Source organism: Ictidomys tridecemlineatus, chromosome 7 (assembly GCF_052094955.1).
Source record: "Ictidomys tridecemlineatus isolate mIctTri1 chromosome 7, mIctTri1.hap1, whole genome shotgun sequence".
In the NCBI taxonomy this organism is placed as follows: domain Eukaryota; kingdom Metazoa; phylum Chordata; class Mammalia; order Rodentia; family Sciuridae; genus Ictidomys; species Ictidomys tridecemlineatus.
The window spans coordinates 73,461,788-73,480,708 of NC_135483.1; the positions used below are offsets into that span (position 1 = coordinate 73,461,788).

Below are 18,921 nucleotides of genomic sequence, written 5' to 3' on the forward strand. Positions count from 1 at the left end.
GAAAAGAAATGAGAGGTAGTAGAAACACCCATATATTTTAGTAGAGAATCTCCAATAAAAGGGCTGAAAGCATCACCCCAGAAATTTACAAATTTCTCTTAAACTATCCTGATGTTCAGCCTAGTACCAGAGCACCATGGAGCTGCTCATAAGATGGATTTGAAATGTCTGAGGAAGGAATTTGAGAAGATGACACTGATAATAGCTTTCTAGATTCTCCACAGCTCATACAAAGACCAGGAGATCCAAGTGTTATCTTGTGCTTTTGTAGCAGACACAATGACTGAGAAGACTAACGCCTAGGAGAGGACTGTACTTGTGACAACTTGGCCACTGAGTTGGGACTCTTGAAACCAGAGGCTACATTGGAGTCTCAAGAGCCTTGTGGCCCCGAATGTTAAGACAACAGCATCAGCCTCATTTGAACTTGCACACTGCTGTAGTTTGGATATGGCTTGAGTATGTCCTCCAAAGGTTTGTTTGTTGGAAGCTTAGTCATTTTCCCTTTCAGACTACAAATTTCCTAAGGATGGGGAGAGGGTGGGATGCCTTACTATGTTTACTATAGCATTTCTACCTCCCAGTAGATACTCTATAAATGCTTATTGGCTCTTAAAAAATTCTTTTGTTTGCTAATATTTAAGCTCATAACTTGTTCCTATCATGTCTTCCTCTTTCTTCTTTGAAAAAGTGGAGTTATTCTTTCTGAAATTCATAATTCCAAGAAACTTCTCCCAATTTTCCTATTCCACTCAATTCAACTGCCTCCCCTCATCCTTCAAACAAGCAGTTGAACCAAATTTGAATGGGATTACAGATTCGCCAGTATTCTCTTTCTAGTACATATTTGCTTCCTCCAACAGCACCTCAAGGAATGATATTATTAACCTTGCATTAAGTGAAATTAGTGATAAGAATGAAAATTAGATTTAACATAACTAAATTTTAAAACAATAAACATTTCTAGTTCCCTTCATTCCATCTGTCCTTTTCTCATTTAAAAATATCTTATTTACACCTAATCCAAATATCAACTAGTTAAAAGGAAGTAAGTGGGAACTAAAATATGTGAGTTCTGAATGCAGAAGTGTTCTTCACTTCCCTGTTAATAATTAGCAACAAATACCTAACTGAACAAAGCCACTATGGAATACATGCCCACACCACTGCAGGCTAATATAACATCTAATGCCAATTTCTCTCTCTTTGGCTCCTTTGCAGAAGGATAAGTCCTAGTTACCATTACCCAATTGATATTTTAACTTCTTTTTCGCTCAATATTTGTTGAGCACTTACAAAATATCAGGTCTTACAGTAGGATCTGTGATATTTTAATGAACAAGACAAACAAGACTCTTTCATCCTACTAATACACATTTTGCACAATAGAGTTCTGTTAATGCAACTCATCAGCCTTCTCTTTCTCAAGATGAATCAATCACTCAATGATTTTTCCTTTCTTAAAGCATATTTGCTCCTGAGTGGAGAAAGTCTCTGCTGCTCTCCTGGAGGGCCCCCCGTATTTTCTTCAAATATTTTTTCATATTTTTTGATCTTTAAAGATCAAAACTAACACATAAACTCCAGTCTATAATAACAACAAAATGTAGGATCATTTTCCAGGAAATTCCAACAAAATAATTTATCTTGCATATGGCTATGTATACAGCACAATTCTATTAAAATAAGTTTCTTTTAAAAATGTTTGCTTAAATGAAACACAGTTTATAATTCTTGACATAAAACTAAGTAAGATTTTCACTGAATTTTATACTTCTCATCCTACTGGCCTAACAACGTGTATACCTAACTCATCATCCATAAAAGAAAACAGAATTCTGGGATGGCCTACATCACAAGAGCTAGAGAAAGAAACAGAAGAAAGCTGGGAGAATTGAATCAGTTAACAGCTAAGGGCCAAAACAAAAGACCTTTTCACATTTCTGGATGGATAGTAAAACTTTAATTTGAATTCCAGCATTACCCCTGGGTACCACACAACTCAACCCATCCAAAAGCAGCAGGCACTTCACCTTCCCCTATGAACTGTCCTATCCCAAAGCTTTCTTCGCATTATCCTGCCCACCTTTTTCCACAGCTAATATAGGTTCAATGTACAACTTGTGCTTTCCTTCCTCAAATTTTTGATATGGAAATATTAAGCTCCAAGTCCAACAGACATTCTTCCGACTGCTCTCTAACTTTGTTCCTAGAAGTTGAGGGGATTTATGCCATGACCTGTCCTTTAGTGGGCTAATACCTATAACAGTTCAAGAAACCCTTTTACTTCAGTTTCCTCAGTCTCAAGAGTTTTTTTGTATATGTGTGTGTGTGTGTGTGTATGCAAGCACACACAGCTTTCATATTTCAACTCCTTACAAATATTAGTTTCCTTTCATCTTAAATTTATTTACATGTGTATTTTGAGTGAAGAGGATAAATTAGATAAACTGCAATGACAGAATATTTCCTAATTTCTATAAACTAAACTCTTGTCCATGAATAAGCATCCTGTTTGTGTGGGGTGTGTCTGTTGTATCATGTTGGTGCACTGATCACACTGAGCTTATTTTTCCTACAACTCCTACATCTTTTTTTTCTCTCCCTTTGTACTCATGCTTAGCAAGTTCCACCCATGTTGTTTTGAGTCTTGGGGGTTTTTTCTTTAAATTAACAACCTTACAATTGTCCCTTGTGAACTGCTTGCTGTTTGTTGCTAACTTGAATCTCTACTACATCAAAATGTATTAGAGTGATTTACTCCTACAGAATAAGAATTTTATGGTAACAGAAATAGAAACATTTGTTATAAGATCAGCATCAATTGATTTAAATGTGTGTTTGCCTGTAAGAAATGTTTTCAAATGTACAATGGCAAACACATTGGAACTAGTAATGCTTTCATTAAATTCAATTTATTACAATAAGCATTTTTGAGTAGCAACCAGGACTGAGGCACTGTTAGATTTTTCAAGTATAGTGATAGGAGTTTGCATTATCATATACCTTTGAATGCATCTTAAATCCCTGTGGAGAACATAAGCATGCTTTACCATCGCCTCTAAACATACGAAAATAGAGTAATTAAGAGGATTGTTATCATTCTATTTTCAACAGCAATGCCATTCCAGAGTCTAGTGATTCCTGGTCAGATACAGCAAAAGTGAAAAATGATATTTCCTCATTGTTATGCATGCATGTCTAGAGCAGGCTGTACCTTGCTCTTAGTTACTCTATTTTGTCCCTGAGTTATTGCACTTTACTTGCCCTAAACTACACCATTTTGAGTACACGTGTCCAGGGTAGAATGACTCTGTACCTTGTTGCATATAAATAACCACCATCTGTCCAGTAAAAGCCTACACTACAGAACCATAAGTAAATTATTTGAGCTAATAAAAAATTACCACCTGTGAACTTATCAAATCAAATCAGGGGCACACCAACATATGGGCTTATTGGATCACATCAGAGCCACCAGACACATGGATTTACCAAACACACCAGGCTAATGAATGATGCAATCACATCCATCTAAGAGGTACAAAAGAAGGAACACTGAAGCACATCATAGAGACCACCCAGTGTACATGTCATGAGATCACCAGGCAAGGAACTTCAGACTTTGTCCCAAGCTTCAGCTCAACATGACCCCCGCCCCCATTTGATGCTAATGAGTGATGTCCAGAGATACCTTCAGACTCTTTGCCTCACAACGGTCACCAGTTTGTTGTGGATTCAAAGTTTCTTCCATAGTTAAATTACAGTGTTTCCAATGGTGGAAATCCAGGCACTAAAAGGAGCAGTAAGAATTCATTGTTGAACTGGGATTTTTCTAGAGCCTTGATTTGGAAAAAGCAGTTTGTGGTTGGACATCAGCAGCAAAGGCTGAAAGCTTGTTATAAATGTAGACATTCAGCTCCCATCTCAGTCTTTCAAAATCAGAGTCTGCTTTCTAACACAACTCCCAGGTAATTTGTATGCAAACTATATTTCAGAAGCACTGTCCAGAGAGTCAGAATCTCTCTATTATTATACCAGGCATGTGACTGTCTCCCTACTTATTAAAAATGACAGTCAAGAGGGATCACCACCATATAACATCCAATTTCCAAAATATCTGTAGGTAAAATGAAAAACCAAAACCCTCAGAAAGTGGTGTTTTTGTGTCTATTGCTGGCAAATGTCTTAAACATGTGCTGAGAAAAATAAGAGCAGATGCTTACTGTGCCATCACATCGACCATCCTTAATCCTCAGATACATCCGTGCATTTTTCACACTTTCAAACATGCAAATCCCAGAGCTGATTTTATGCACTTTCCAGTAGGATTTTTCAGACTGGTTTCCTGCTCCAGTGCAGGTCCCATCAGGTTGGAGACACAAGGCCTGGCACAGGCTTGTAGCAAGGAGAACCACAGCACTGTTGAGGAACACCCCCTTCAGAGCAACAAACAACAGAAAGGCAGTAAATTACAGGCTCAAATTGCACTGGAGAGATGGCTATGGAATCAATTCTCTCACAAAGGCTGCAGTGATCAGGATGTTACCAGAAGCTAAGTAGCTGAGAATGAGCAAAAGAAATAATGTAACTGCGAAAAAGCTAAACAAAACAAAAGGAGGTCAATTTACTTCAACCATTTTTGCAAGTTGAAGGCTGAGCATCAGATTTACAGAGATCTTTTTTAACAGGTAAAAACACACACATGCAAATATTTCTCTTAAGGAACTCACAGCATAGGAAACAAGTTCACCTGCACAAACCCAAAGAATGGACTGTGATAAATAAAATAGTGCAAAAAAAATGAGACTTTTACTGATGGTCTTGCAAGATCAGGTGTCTGGATGAGCAGGAGCACCCAGAGTGATTATAATTAGCATTTTATTCCCTAGTGTGCAAGGCTTCTCTCTCCCCAGGATCCTCATTGGTTGAGTATTATGAGGTGTAGTCTTTCCAAAGGTTGCCTAGGATTTATTGTCTCCTATTGGGTTATTTAAAGAAATGTACCTTTAGTTGCCCTAACTCCCTTTGTTCTCTTGTGGCTGGAAGGTCTTCTTGGGAGAAGTATACTTGTGCTATTTATCTTTGTTGGTCAGGTCAGCCCTTTTTCCCCTCAGCTCCTGTTTGTTAAGGAGCTGTGAATCTGTCACTCGTGTATTAACTGCTAGTAACCATTTGTTCTATTTCCCCATTGGCTGTTTTCTTTCAACATCCTCAGTAATTTTACATTCCAAGCTAAATACTATATTTTGAAAATGGATCATCAGACTTTTTATTTCTCACAATAGTACCATAATTTTAATATTACATCAATATTATTTTTATTAACACTGTATTAATGTAGAATAAAAAGACTATGCTATAAGAGTACCTGAATTATGGAATGCATTCTATGAATGGTAGTATGTATATAAGAATGCATGAAAAGAGACAGCAAACACAAATAAGGTATATTTCAGTCGATGCTATGCAATCATTAACTGAGGAGGAAGATATTAAAAGCTCTTGAAAGTTAACTAGAAATACACTAATTCTGTAGAGAAATGGTAAAAGACAAATCATAAGATGCAAATAAAAATAAACAAGGAAAAGTAATTCATCCTTATAAATTTTTTAAAAGCTAACATGAAATGTTTATTCCTCTAGCAAATTGTCAAAGATTTTTCTCTTTTGGAACCATACTCAACACAGAGGTCAATGAGATAGGTATTTGCCTATACTTCTGAAGGGAGTTGGGTAGTAAGAAGTGTAATTTGTCAGCTCTTGGAGTGTCAAGCCTGATGGGAGTGCTTTATTTGCCTTAGGGCCATGGTCCAGACATTTAGGGTGTAGAACTTTGGGTCACAAGGTATCAAGTGACTTTTAAGAGGCTGGAGACTGAGGTCAGCCACCAGTCACAGAACTTCCTACATGATAAAACTCTAGTAAAGACTCTGGACACCATGGTTCAAGTGAGCTTCCCTGGACACACAATTCTTTCTGTGTGTCATCACCTCAGTGTTGAGGAAGTAACTCTGACCTGACTCCATGGGGAAAGGACAACTAAAAGTTCCACTTTGCTGCTCTTTCTAGGCTCTGAACTATGAATCTCCTTATTTGGCAGATTTTAATCTATATCCTTCACTGTAATCAACTGTAACTGTGTGTTTAATCACTTTCAATGATGCTCTGGTTCCTTCCAGTGATTAATTAATTATAGTGGTCTCAGGGAACCCCACACATTGAGGCTGGCGTCAGAGGCAGGTGGTTGTATAGACCCTCTAACTTCATAGCTGGCATAACTTTCACAAGAGTAAGATACACACATTTCTGGGGGGGGGGGAAGATTGAATATTATGTTCCCAGCAGCTTAAAAGTTTCATAGTCAAAACTTTAAATTCAATATTTAATTTTGTAAGCTAAGAAAATAAAAAATATGGTCAAAGGCATATGTCAAAGTATATATTAAAATATCTCCTGTAAGAGTGAAATGAAATATTAAATGTCTAATAATTTTAAAAGATGGATACATTTACAAAATCCTTATGTGTAAATATTATTAAATAATATGCTCTGAGTTAAAATTATGATGTTTTAAGAAAAATAATAATGAGAGGTTATATAAAATATTTTAATGGCAAATACAGTTTGGTTTGTCATAATCCACCATTTACTAATTATACTATATAAGCCAAGACTCTTATTATCCCTGAAATTCTTTACCTTTACCTTAAAATACAGATAATAGTATCTTCAATGTCTTTAGGATGATTAAGTGTAGTCTTGTTTGTGGTGCAACACTATTAAAGTTCTAGTAAAATAAGCAGTCTCATAAATTATAAGTAGTGTATTAATATGAAATCTTATTTTTTAAATAAATTTATAAACACTGTAAAGAGACATAAACAGTAGGAAATTACCACATATGCATAATAATCAAAGTGTATTAATCCTAACAATCAGAAAAGTTTAATATATACATTTCTTGACAACCAGATGCAAGATTTTCTAACTTTTTATTAATAATCTCCACGTCCATAGTTTTAACCTCCAACATCAGCTGGACATAGGATGTTACTACCATCCCAGTTTCATTGCACCTGACGCCATGATCACTATTTGCTTTTCGAAATCTGGGTAAACAGACTGGATATAGGCATCAATGCCACCTAGTGGAAAGAGACTTCATTACTGCGGTTATGACTCAATTCTCAAATTTTTTATTCAATAAAGACAAGAAAGTAGGTACTTAGCCATATAAAGTTTGATGACTTTCTTCCATTTTACCTTGACAAAAATCACAAATTCTTTTGAAAGGTTTGCATAGCCTCCTGAGGACTCATCAGCTATTTTTCCATGACGATCAAAAATCACCATGTGGCCAGGAACCGCTGCCGATGTAAGAAGTGAGCAGCGGCTGGACTGATAAAGCACCCGCAGCTCACTGGAGGCTCCACCACAAGCCTAAAAGAAGATGGGAAAAAAATTAAAACCCGGCTCTGAATTAGCAAGAGACAATTAAATTTAAAATGTCTTGATATTACATGTACATACAGATCTACTTCATGCTAAGCAGTCCTTGTTCTATTTATAGAGTGTCATGCTTTTACAATTTAATTACTTTTATTCCTTGGTTTTATTGGCCTGATTGTCAGTGACTTCCTCCAAAAATTTCTTCTCTTGATTTCTCAGGACCCGAGGCAGATGTTGTATAACAATAAAAAATAAGACTAGGAGCAGGAATGAGTTAATGAGACGTTAATGTGTATTTGACCATTGTTTAGTTTTCATTTAATCATTTGAGTTTTCCTAACTCAAGACTATTTGGAACCAAAACCTGAAAGAAACAAAAGTCTTACCTCATTTCCAGATTTTGCTTTCAAAACAGTAGATAAACTGAGGGGGTTATGTAACAGGGCATTCAGGATTCAGGGCCTCTCCCTACAGTGTCCCAAGATGCTAGGGACAACCTCAGCAAAGTTTAATCCTGCATATGGCAGGGGAGTGACAGAGCTGTTTATCTTTTTTTATTAATATATCTTTTATTTGTTCTTATTAGTAGAGCTGTTTACCTTTAAGAAAATATGTGATGGTTTATGAGTATATCATAGTGACCAGCATATAACTTTCATAATAACTAAGAGAGAATCTCCCACCAACCTAGTGCAACCTAGTGGGATAGAGGCTTCGATTTAACTTTATTTTAGAAAATTATAATAATGGAACACTTCTTCAAATCTCAATTCAACTGTATAGATTCCAAATCTATTACTTTCATATTTATTAAGCATTTACTATGGCCTTTGTAATAGGACATATGTACTATGAAGTACAATATAAGATACTATGCTAAGTCCAAAGCAGAGGAGTAATTCCTTTATGGAGAACATCTGAATGATCAATGCCAGTCTAAACTGCAGAGCTACAAATTACATTAGTATCTTCCCTTAAATTAAATAACATGTTATGAGCTCAAATCATTATGTTAAATTGTATAACCTTATGTGAGGAAGTTGTAGCTTGAGTCAGATGGCCTGTGTTCAATTCCTGCAGCCACCCTTATTATCTTGTGAGCAACTCAATCTTTCTATATATCATGTGCTGCTTCTGTTAAACAGTGATAAGAGTGGATTCCCTCATGGGGCAGATTTTAGGTTTAAATGTTATAATACATAATAAGAATTAGAAGAGCGCATTTCAATTATCCTCCAGTTTCATTTTTCAAGATAAATAATAAGCATTCATTTTAAAGACAATTTTATATATTAAAAGCTACATTTCATACTAGACTAAGCAATACAAATCATAACTAGGCAAGATTATTTCTTTCTTTCCTGATAATATGTTCCCTAAAGGGGCCGTTGAGAAGTCAGAAGTCCTTTGGAAAGCTCATTAAAAGTTTCAATGTTACTAGAGAATCGGTATACTTCCTCTAGTTTAAATTTCATTTGCTAGAAAGTAGGATCATTTATGCACCAGAATCTCAAAAATAAATGAAACGAAAGACAGAAAATTGTAAAGAGCACAAGTATCAGCCAAAGTAAAATATAGTTTGATGACTGTATAAAAGTATTGTATAGAAAAATATATCCTATGCAGATACAATTCTATTTATATATGTCAAAGAGAAAAGTTACTACTCACCACTCCAGTGACAAAGCCATTGTCAATACCAAGAGAAAGATGCCTCATCTCATGACTCTGGAAAATGCATATATTTCCTTTATTGAAAATAACATCAAAGAGTCCTAGAAAACATTTAAAAATGTTAGCACATAATCGAATTCTCCTAACAATACATTTTATATCTTTCAATAAAATATGTGTAATTAGGGGGCTGGGGATGTGGCTCAAGTGGTAGCGCGCTCCCCTGGCATGTGTGCGGCCCGGGTTCGATCCTCAGCACCAGATACAAACAAAGATATTGTGTCCGCCAAAAACTAAAAAAAATAAATATTAAAAAAATTCTCTCTCTCTCTTTCTCTCTTAAAAATATATATTTGTAATTAGTCAAAGGTAAAATGCCTCTGGTACAGTATGTTTCGTTTGTGAAAATTCATAATACAATATATTACTTTTTCTGCATAGGCATATTTGCATCATTCCTTAGCCAGGACTTATTGCATTTCCTAACGAGTTGCTGAAGTTTGTGTTGTATGTGTGTGTATACACACTAAATATACACACGTGTATTTATATAAAATACATAATATGAAATATGTAACATACATTATATAGTGTCTGTTGAATGATGTCATTTTGGTTTTCTAAAATGAACCTATTTTTCCTTTCTTACCACTGTCAACATAGCCCATTTAGTATTAACTCAAAATTGCAAGCTAATCAATATCAAGTGGAGGAGGATTATGGGGGTTATTCACTAATTTAGGCTCCCCAAATCCCAATTTCTAATATAGAATTATGCATATGTTTTCATATATATATGCATATATATATATTTATACACACATACACATACATATATATATAAACATGCATATATAAAATTAGGTGGCTTATATATATACATATATTCATATATATAGGTATATGTATATACATATATATTCATCTAGTATTAAGAAATGTAATGAATAAATTCTACCTTTATATTTTTATTCCAGTTAATTACATGGGCAAACACTTTTAAGAGCAAAGTCTGATGCAGAGGGTGACTACAGAATTCCAGATTTTAAAAAGATTCCACTACATATTTAAATAATCTTCTACTCTTTTAACGTCATATTTCTAAAAGTGAAAGGTTTGAAGATTAGTTCAACATATTACTCCAAATGGAAAACTTTCGGCCTAATTAATCTCTAATTTATTTTTGACTACCTAATAAAATGCATCTTAATGGTTAAGAATTAAGGACCTTTATAAAACTAAACAGTGGTGATAAGTAATTATAGATAATGCTGGGGGGTCAGGGTGTTATTGAAATGAGCAGAAAACTAAGAGGCAAAAATTAGGACTTTGAGTATGACACTGACTCATTAAATAACCTTGGGCAAATCGCTTTGTATCTCTGTCTTCATTTTCTCATTAATAAAATCAGAGCAGTAATTCCCGAAGGAATGTTATTCGGATGATGCTCTAATCATGTTAACTGATGAGTTGATGGAAATATTTGAAAACTAAGGAACTATTACTACAAATGTGCTAACTATAATTTTCACGATTTAATTCAATTGTCAATTTGACCTAATGATTTTATAAATACCAGAATATAAATCCATAAAAACTCTAAAGGCATTATTTTTATCTGTTTCTAAAAATTATTACAATTATTTTATTTATTTTTGTGTTGTAACAGTTTTATTTAGACATATTTTACATATGGTACAATTTACCCATTAATCCAATGATGCTTAGTATTGCAGCCTGGGGATATAGCTCAGGGGTAGAGCACTTGTCTACACATGCAAAGATCTGGCTTTGATTCTCAGCATTAAAAAAAAAATTGCAGATATGGCAACACACACCTGTAATCCCAGCAGCTGGGGAGGCTGAGGTAGGAGAATTTTGAGAATCAGCAAAAGCAAGACACTAAGTAACTCAGTGAGACCCTGTCTCTAAATAAAATACAAAATAGGGCTGGGAATGTGGCTCAGTGGTTGAATGCCTCTGAGTTCAATCCCCAGTACAACAAACAAACACACAATGTTCACAATGCTGTGCAGTCATTTCCACAACCAATTTTAGAACATTTTCATCTCAGAAAGAAACTCAGCATCTTTAGCAGTCACTCCAATTTGTCTTCCCTGTTTTTCCCCTCCAATCCTTTCTCCTCAAACCCTACTATCACCAGGCAATTACTCACCTGCTGTCTCCATAGACTTGCCTATTCTAGACATATTATTTTTCCTCCTAACTGTTATTGTGTATCTTTGACAATCTCTCTCTATCCTCCACTCCTCTCTAATCATCCCAGCCTCTGATAACCACCATTCTAATCTGTCCTTGTCTCTCTAAGGGATTAGCTCTTTTAAACTCCACCTTAGTCTTTCTGTTCCAGGTTTATTTCACTGAACATAATGTTCTACAGGTACTATTTTTAATATCCTGAAGAACCTCAATGCTTTTTTTCTTGGTGCTGAACTAGTTTACATTCCCAACAGTGAATAAGGGTTCCCTTTTCTCCACATCTTTACCAACACTTGTCCTTTTGTCTATATAATAATAGCCATTTTGCATTTATCTGATTAGTAATATTGAGTGTCCTTTTGTAAGCCTGTTGGCCATTAGCATGTCTTCATTAGAGTGGTGTCTATTCATGACTCTTGAACACCTATTTATATTTGTTTTTCTTATCTTGTTATTGAGTTCCCTCAATGTTTTGCATATTAGCTCTTTATCAGATATGTAGCTTGCAAATATTTTCTCCCATTCTGTAGGTTGTCTCTTTGTTTTCTTTGCTATGCAGGAGCCTTATAGTTTGATGTAATCTTGTATATTTTTTATTTTTGTCTTTGTTTTCGAGGTCATATTCAAAAATATCATTGCCCAGACCAGGGCCTCAGAGACTTTCAGATGCACGTTGTTTAATTTCTGTGTATTTGTAAAGTTCCTGAAGTTCTCCCGTTTTATTTTTATACCATAATACTCAGAAAAGATACTTGAATTGATTTTTAACTTCTCAAATTTGTTAAGATTTCTTTTGTGGACCCACATATATCCTAGAAACTGTGCAATAAAAAAGAATTTGTATTCTGCAGCTGTTGGATAGAATGCTCTATAAATGTCTGTTAGGCCCATTTGGTCTAGAATTCAATTTAAATCTGGAGTGTCTTGGTTGGCTTTCTGTCTCAATGATCTGAGCATTGCTTTCATGGGATGTTGAAGCCCACTATTATTACTGTATTGTAATTTATCTCTCCCTTAGAACTAATAATATTTGCTTTATATATTTGGGACCTCCCGTTTTGGATACATATAATCATGTGTCACATATCCACAGGGATACATTCCTCAAAAATGTGTTCTTAGGTGATACTGTCATTGAACAAACAAGAAAATACAATTCTATAAATCCAGATGGTCTAGGTCAATTGCTCAACATGAGCTCTTGATGCAATCAATAAATATAATAAAACTAGATGTATGACTAGTACCAGCATAACAGCATTCAGCTTTATAGTAAAATCGTTTTTATATAAGCACAAGGAATACATTCTAAAATAAGAATAGAAGTATAGAAAATACATAAACTAGTAACATGAACAAGGATTATGTACCATACATAATTGGATCTGTTTTTATATGACTAGTAACATAGTAGATTTGTTTGCAGTAACACCACAAACACATAAATTAGGCATTGTGCAAAGATGTTACCAGAGTTCTAGTAGCTACAAGATTAGTAAGAGATAAGAAGTTTTCAGCTTTATTATAATATTCAGGGACTACCACTGTATATGTTACCTGACATTTACCAAAATGTCACTATGTGGGACATGCCTGTATTTACAATTGTTATCTCCTTGTTGAATTAACCCTTTTATTGTCATATAATGACTCTAAAGTTTTTGTACTTTAAATTTAATTTATCAGATGTAAGTATCACTACTACTGTGCACTTTTGGTTTCCATTTACACAGAATATCTTATTTTGTCTCTTCATTTTCAGTATGTGTATTCTTACAGGTAAAATGAGTCTTCTGTAGGTAGCAAAGAGTTGGATATTATTTGTTTTTGTTTTTTTCATTCAGCCACTCTGTGTGCATTATGCTGTCGATCTGAAATGTCCCCAAAAGTTCATGTGTTGGAAGGGTTGTCCCCAGTATGGCAAGGGTTAAAGATGAGACATTTAGGCAACGATTAGGGTGCTGACCTCATTAATGGATAATCCATTTGCTGGATTAACTGGATGGGCTGAATGAACGATTGGCCAGTGGTACTTAAATGGAGGTCATTAAGTATTACTAGTTGGAGATTTATTTCTCTCCCTCCACCATCCACCTGCCTGCCCTTCCCTGTTTCATGAGCAGAACAGCTGTCCTCTGCCATGCCCTTCCACCATGTTGTTCCTGCCTTGGAGCCAGCTGACCATGAACTGAACTCTCTGAAACCTTGACTACTGTTGAGGGAAAAAAAAATTAAGCATCTCTATTTTGAGAAATTCAACACAGTAGAGAATGTCCTTGCCTGTGGAAGCTTAAAATAGTGACTCTTAATTAAAAATACATATTAGGAATAGAATCTTTTCCAGTAAAATTATAATCAAGTCAGTGTGATAGATGAGAGCTTCAGGAAATTAAAGTATTTTCAATAGAGAAAAAAAATACACTATTTTTGAGAAATTCTACAACAGTTATCTGAGCCTCTGGAATTCCATGGAGTACAAGAAAAAAGTATGATAAGGGAAAAAGCACTCCTACTTGAATGAAACAATTGAAATGAAGCTGAAAACATCTGAACAATCAGCAGCCACAGAAATGAAGATTATATAAACTTAAGCAGATACTCCTAAAAATACAGCTACCATTGACCCCTCTATGGGAAGTGAGTGAACCTTCTGTACCTTTCCCTCAAGTTCTAAGTAAGCCTCCCCCACTTTTTTGGTTATGTCAAACAAAAAGAGAAAGAAAAAAGTTCTTTTGTTCTCTACTCTTCTTCTATATGCTTCAAGTCTGACTTCCACTTACTGCCAGTGTTTCAAATCCCTCCAAAGCTATCTCCCATCACCAGGAGGGAATAAGGGAAGTGACTTGTAGACATAGGGCTGGCTTTCTTTCCAGAGCCTTTCATGGGGGGCAAAGAGGAATTATGGAGTAGCTAAGGTTTAAGTTATCAAATGCGGTACACTGCTCTGGGCCACTAGCAGAATGAATGGTTTTAACAGGGGATGATATGGTCGTAGTGGTGGCGTAGTACATAAAGTTTTTAAGGCTTCTCAGGTAAAAAATGAGATTAAACACTTAACTGTTGCAAGCATAGGCAGCATAAAAAACTTGAAACGAACATTTCTATTGTGCAACCTCAAATTGGGAATTTCAGCAGTTAGTGATACAAACAACCATGATTTACTACAGATTAATAAAGGTGTTCCCTGTCTTAAACTATAAACCAAAGAGTTTCGGGATATGTTCTAAAAGAATTTGGATGTATTTCTGAGACATCCAGAATCCTTTTCTCTTATCTCTCTTTCCCCAAGATTTCCTTCTGTATCCAGAGACTAAAGTTCTCAGTAAAAGAGGGCTGCACTGACTATGTGCTCCAGTCCAGATCCCATTCATTTCCAACTTAAAACAGAGACGGTTCTTCACAATCCTCTCAGAAAATAGAATGGTAAAGTCAATGGCCTCTTGATTTCATAGAATTTCAGGGACAAATTTATATTGTTATATTGTGTGCATAGATGATTATATAAAAACGAACGTCACTATTAAGTACAATTGTAATTCACCAATAAAGATTAAAATAAGTAATAAGAGCTGGACAGAAGACAAAGTAACCACTCTATAGTTAGTGCTACACATTAAATAATTACACTCTTTCATATCTATTATTAGGCCAAAGTACCAGAGAATCAGACAAAGAAAAGAATTACTGCTAATCATCGCCACATAGTCCTGAGAAACATGACTTAAAAACTGTGTTGGTCAATCACTAGCAACAGAAAAAAGTAGAATAATTCTATCTGTACTGAGTACATGGCTAAGGAAACCAAAGAAAATCCAGAGATGGTAATTTCTAGAGCTGGTTATGTTTTTCTTTTTTAAGGGGAATTAGGAAATAATCAGTCCAAGAACATTTTCTTAAAGTTACAGGGCAAAGGGGAAAAGTTATTATCCTCTTTGACATACTCTGTAAATTATTTACTAAAACAGCAATGAAAATTTTTAAATAAGTTCTTCTTGAAAGCTTTAGGAGTCAAGAAGCTATATCCACTATGAAACAGTTCTCTTTAAATTCTCACTTTATTTTAATTGAAACTGAAACTGAAAATTTTCAAAGATGCATCAGCCTGTAGAATTGATCATCCCACCAGGACACTAGTGAGAGTGAAGCGGGACGCCAGGCAGATGGAAAACTGAGTCACAACAGAGTATATAGTCACTTTACCTAAAGTTACACTTTATAAAAAAATAAAACCTAGTCTCACTTTTTAAAATTAGAGAATAAGTTACATTTATATGTTTCAAGTTTGTATGAGAATAAAATTCAATGCATTTATTATTATTCTTTTGGCCCTAGTGGTAAGGGTATACTAAGGTGAAGATTACTCATGCACAACAGAAGAGATTCAAATTTATATAACTTCTAGAAAGAGATGTGGTAATATGTACAGAGACTTAAAATACTCTTTATCTTTAATCTGGTAATTCTATTCTTCTGGAATTTTTGTTACAAAAATAATCTAATAGCATAGAAACATTAGCAGTGATGGAACATATAGGTATGTTTATCAAAATAAGAAGCATCTTATCCACAGGATATTCACTCTGGTACATTCATATATGTACAGAGATAGTATAACCAATATGTTACTATAATTAATGAGAGTGCAGTAAGGTAGTAAGCTATAAGGTAATTATATAACTAGACCAATGCCTGATACACAGTAGCACATTAATAAATACTGGATAAACATAAAAATTATACCTTTCTATATATTTTCAGATAAATTTGATTTATATTAGAGAAAGTATCTATTTACCACCAAAATAGTCTAGTGTCTAGCAAAGAAACACCTACAAATAGTGCTATCAAGAAAATGTAGGTTCCTATATAAAGGGGGAGGAAATGCATGTGGGAGTGGGTACATATGTATGTATGTATATATGAATAAATAGATACAGGATCTACAAGTTCCTCCCTGAAAACACTGTACTGCTTTTGTGTTAGAAAATTAATAAATATACAAATTCATAGCAACTACAAATGTGAATAGTATCCCTACTGTTGTACAAAGCACAATGGCTCATTATTATTTTTTTTAATTGTGGTAAAATAATATAAAATAAAATTCTTCTTTTTTTAAAGTATACACCTCAGGAGCAATGGAATAATTTTCCAGTGTTGGGCAACTACCACTATCTAGTATCAGAACATTTTAATTACCCCAAAGAAAACCCTGCACCCATTAAGCAATTATTTCCCATTCCCTGCTCCCCATTCTCTAGCAACCAGGATTCTGCTTTCTTTGAATTTATATCTCCTGGATTTCATATGAATGGAATTAGCTGAGACTTTTTGTGTCTAGCTTCTTCCACTCAACACAATGTTTTGATGGCCCACCATGTTATAACATGCATCAGTTCTTCATTCCCTTCTGTGCTAAATGCACCACTTTGTTTATTCATTCATTGGTTGATGGACGTTGTTTCCATTTTCCTCACTATTGTGAATAGTGCTGTCATGGACATTTGTATAATTACTTTTGTTTTCTATTCTCTTGGGCATATACCTATGAATAAATTGCTAAATCACAAAATAATTCTAATTCCATGAAAGTATTTTCCAAAGCTGCTAAATAATTTTCACACTTCCAACAGCAACTCAAAAAGATTTCAATTTTTCTCCACATTCTTACCAGATCCTTGCAATTTTCATTATTTGTATCATAGCCATCCAAGTGGATGTAAAACAGTATATCATTTTGGTTTTAATTTGTATTTCCATGAGGACTAATGTAACTGAACAGCTTTTCATGTATTTGTTGTCTATTTATGTATCTCTTTTTGGACCATTGTCTACACAAGTTCCTTATTCATTTTTTAATTGTTTGCCTTTTGTTGTTCAGTTTTAAGAGTTTTTAATATATTCTGCGTATTGACTTTTATGAAATATATGATTTGCAAATATATTCTCCTCTTTTGCAGGTCATCTTTCATCTCTTGTAATATCCTTTGAAGCAAAAAAATTTTAACTTGATGTTCATTTTATCTGGGGTTTTTTCTTTATTACTTGTGTTTTTAAATCTCATATCTAAGAAGCCATTGACTAAGAAACTTCCAAGGACATAAAGTTTACTTTTACATTTCCTTTCTCAGAGTGTTACAACTTTACCTCTTACATTTAGGCCATTAGACCATTTTGAATTAAAATCCGTATGTGTAGTGAGGTAAAAATAAAACATCATTCTTTTTTATTTGGACATCAAATTGTCATAACATCATGTGTTTAAGAGACTATTCCCACTGGATGGTCTTGACATCCTTAATGAAAAATAATTGACCATAGATGTATGGATTCATTTTTATCTGTTCTATTCCATGTATTTGTTTGTATGTATGTATGTAGGATTTTTTTATTTACTGACTGATTTTATTACAGTGCTTGGGATTGAACCCAGGGCCCTGCACATACTAAGCAAACACTCTAGCACTGAGCTGTAAACCTACCTCCTATCTATTTTTATACCAATATCCCTTTATTGTAATTACATTAGCTTTATAACAGTTTTTCAAATCAAAATGTGAATTTTCCAACTTTGCTCTTGCTCGATATTGTTTTGGCTATTTGAGGTCCGTTGAAATTCTTTTCAGAAGTGTTTCTATTTCTGCAGAAAAGGTATTGGTATTTGGTGGTATTGCATTGAATCTGTAGATCACTTTCAGAAGTATTACCAGCTTAACAATATTAAAACTTCGAATACCATAAGTGTACAATATATTTCCACCTTGGTAAGTCTTTTTCCTTTCAAAAATATTTTATAGTTTTAGTGTACAAGTCTTACACTCGTTGGTTGAATTTATTCCCAAGAAGTTGATACTATTATCATTAAAATTGTTCTCTGAAATTTACTTTTGAATTATTTCTATTGCAGATATATACAAATGATATTTTAGTGCCCATCATATATCCTACAACACTGATGATTTTATTTATTAGGCATAATACTTTCCTTGCTGTGGATCCATTAAGATTTTATATATATGAGATCTTGTCATGTATAATTATAATTTTACTTCATCCTTTTTTATGTTGGATGCCTTTATTTTATTGCATACTGCTCTATCTACAACTATCAGTAAAAGGCTAAATAGAAGTGGTAATAGCAGTCATCCTTTTCTTTTTCCAGATGGGGGGGTGGTGTTCTCTCTCTTACCACTAATAAATACTACCTTTGACAATTTAATAAATGCTCTTTACCATGCAGAAGGAATTTCTTTCTATCCCTAGTTCGTAGAATATATTTTCATGAAAAAATATTGCTCATTACTTTTATGTTAGAAACATTTTTCCTAATTCTTGCACTGCATTTTATAGAAAGCATTTTATAAGTACATCCACAGTCACCAAAGTGGCATCAATATTAACGCTGCAGAAAAATTACACAGAATACTAAGGACTTTCCATCACATCAGTGCAGAATTTAGAAGTTAAACAGCAGCATGAGAAAGAAGCTGAGAATCCCAATCAGAGACAAGAGAGACAGATATTGCCCTTTTCATTCCTACCCTTACTATGAAGGGAAAGGGAAGCCCATCCTGA

General features: G+C 34.4%; 1 protein-coding gene across 2 annotated transcripts in view; it reads right to left on the reverse strand.

Moving 5' to 3' along the window:
* Positions 1–18,921, reverse strand: part of Rp1 (RP1 axonemal microtubule associated) — a 172,214-nt gene that overhangs the window by 60,704 nt on the left and 92,589 nt on the right. For both annotated transcript variants that reach the window (XM_078017164.1, XM_078017165.1), the window contains exons 13-15: positions 9,124–9,227; positions 7,267–7,443; positions 4,227–4,439 (exon numbers count right to left, since the gene is read on the reverse strand). In XM_078017164.1, the coding sequence (XP_077873290.1) occupies positions 4,227–4,439; positions 7,267–7,443; positions 9,124–9,227 (494 nt within the window). The remainder of the gene's footprint in view (positions 1–4,226; positions 4,440–7,266; positions 7,444–9,123; positions 9,228–18,921) is intronic.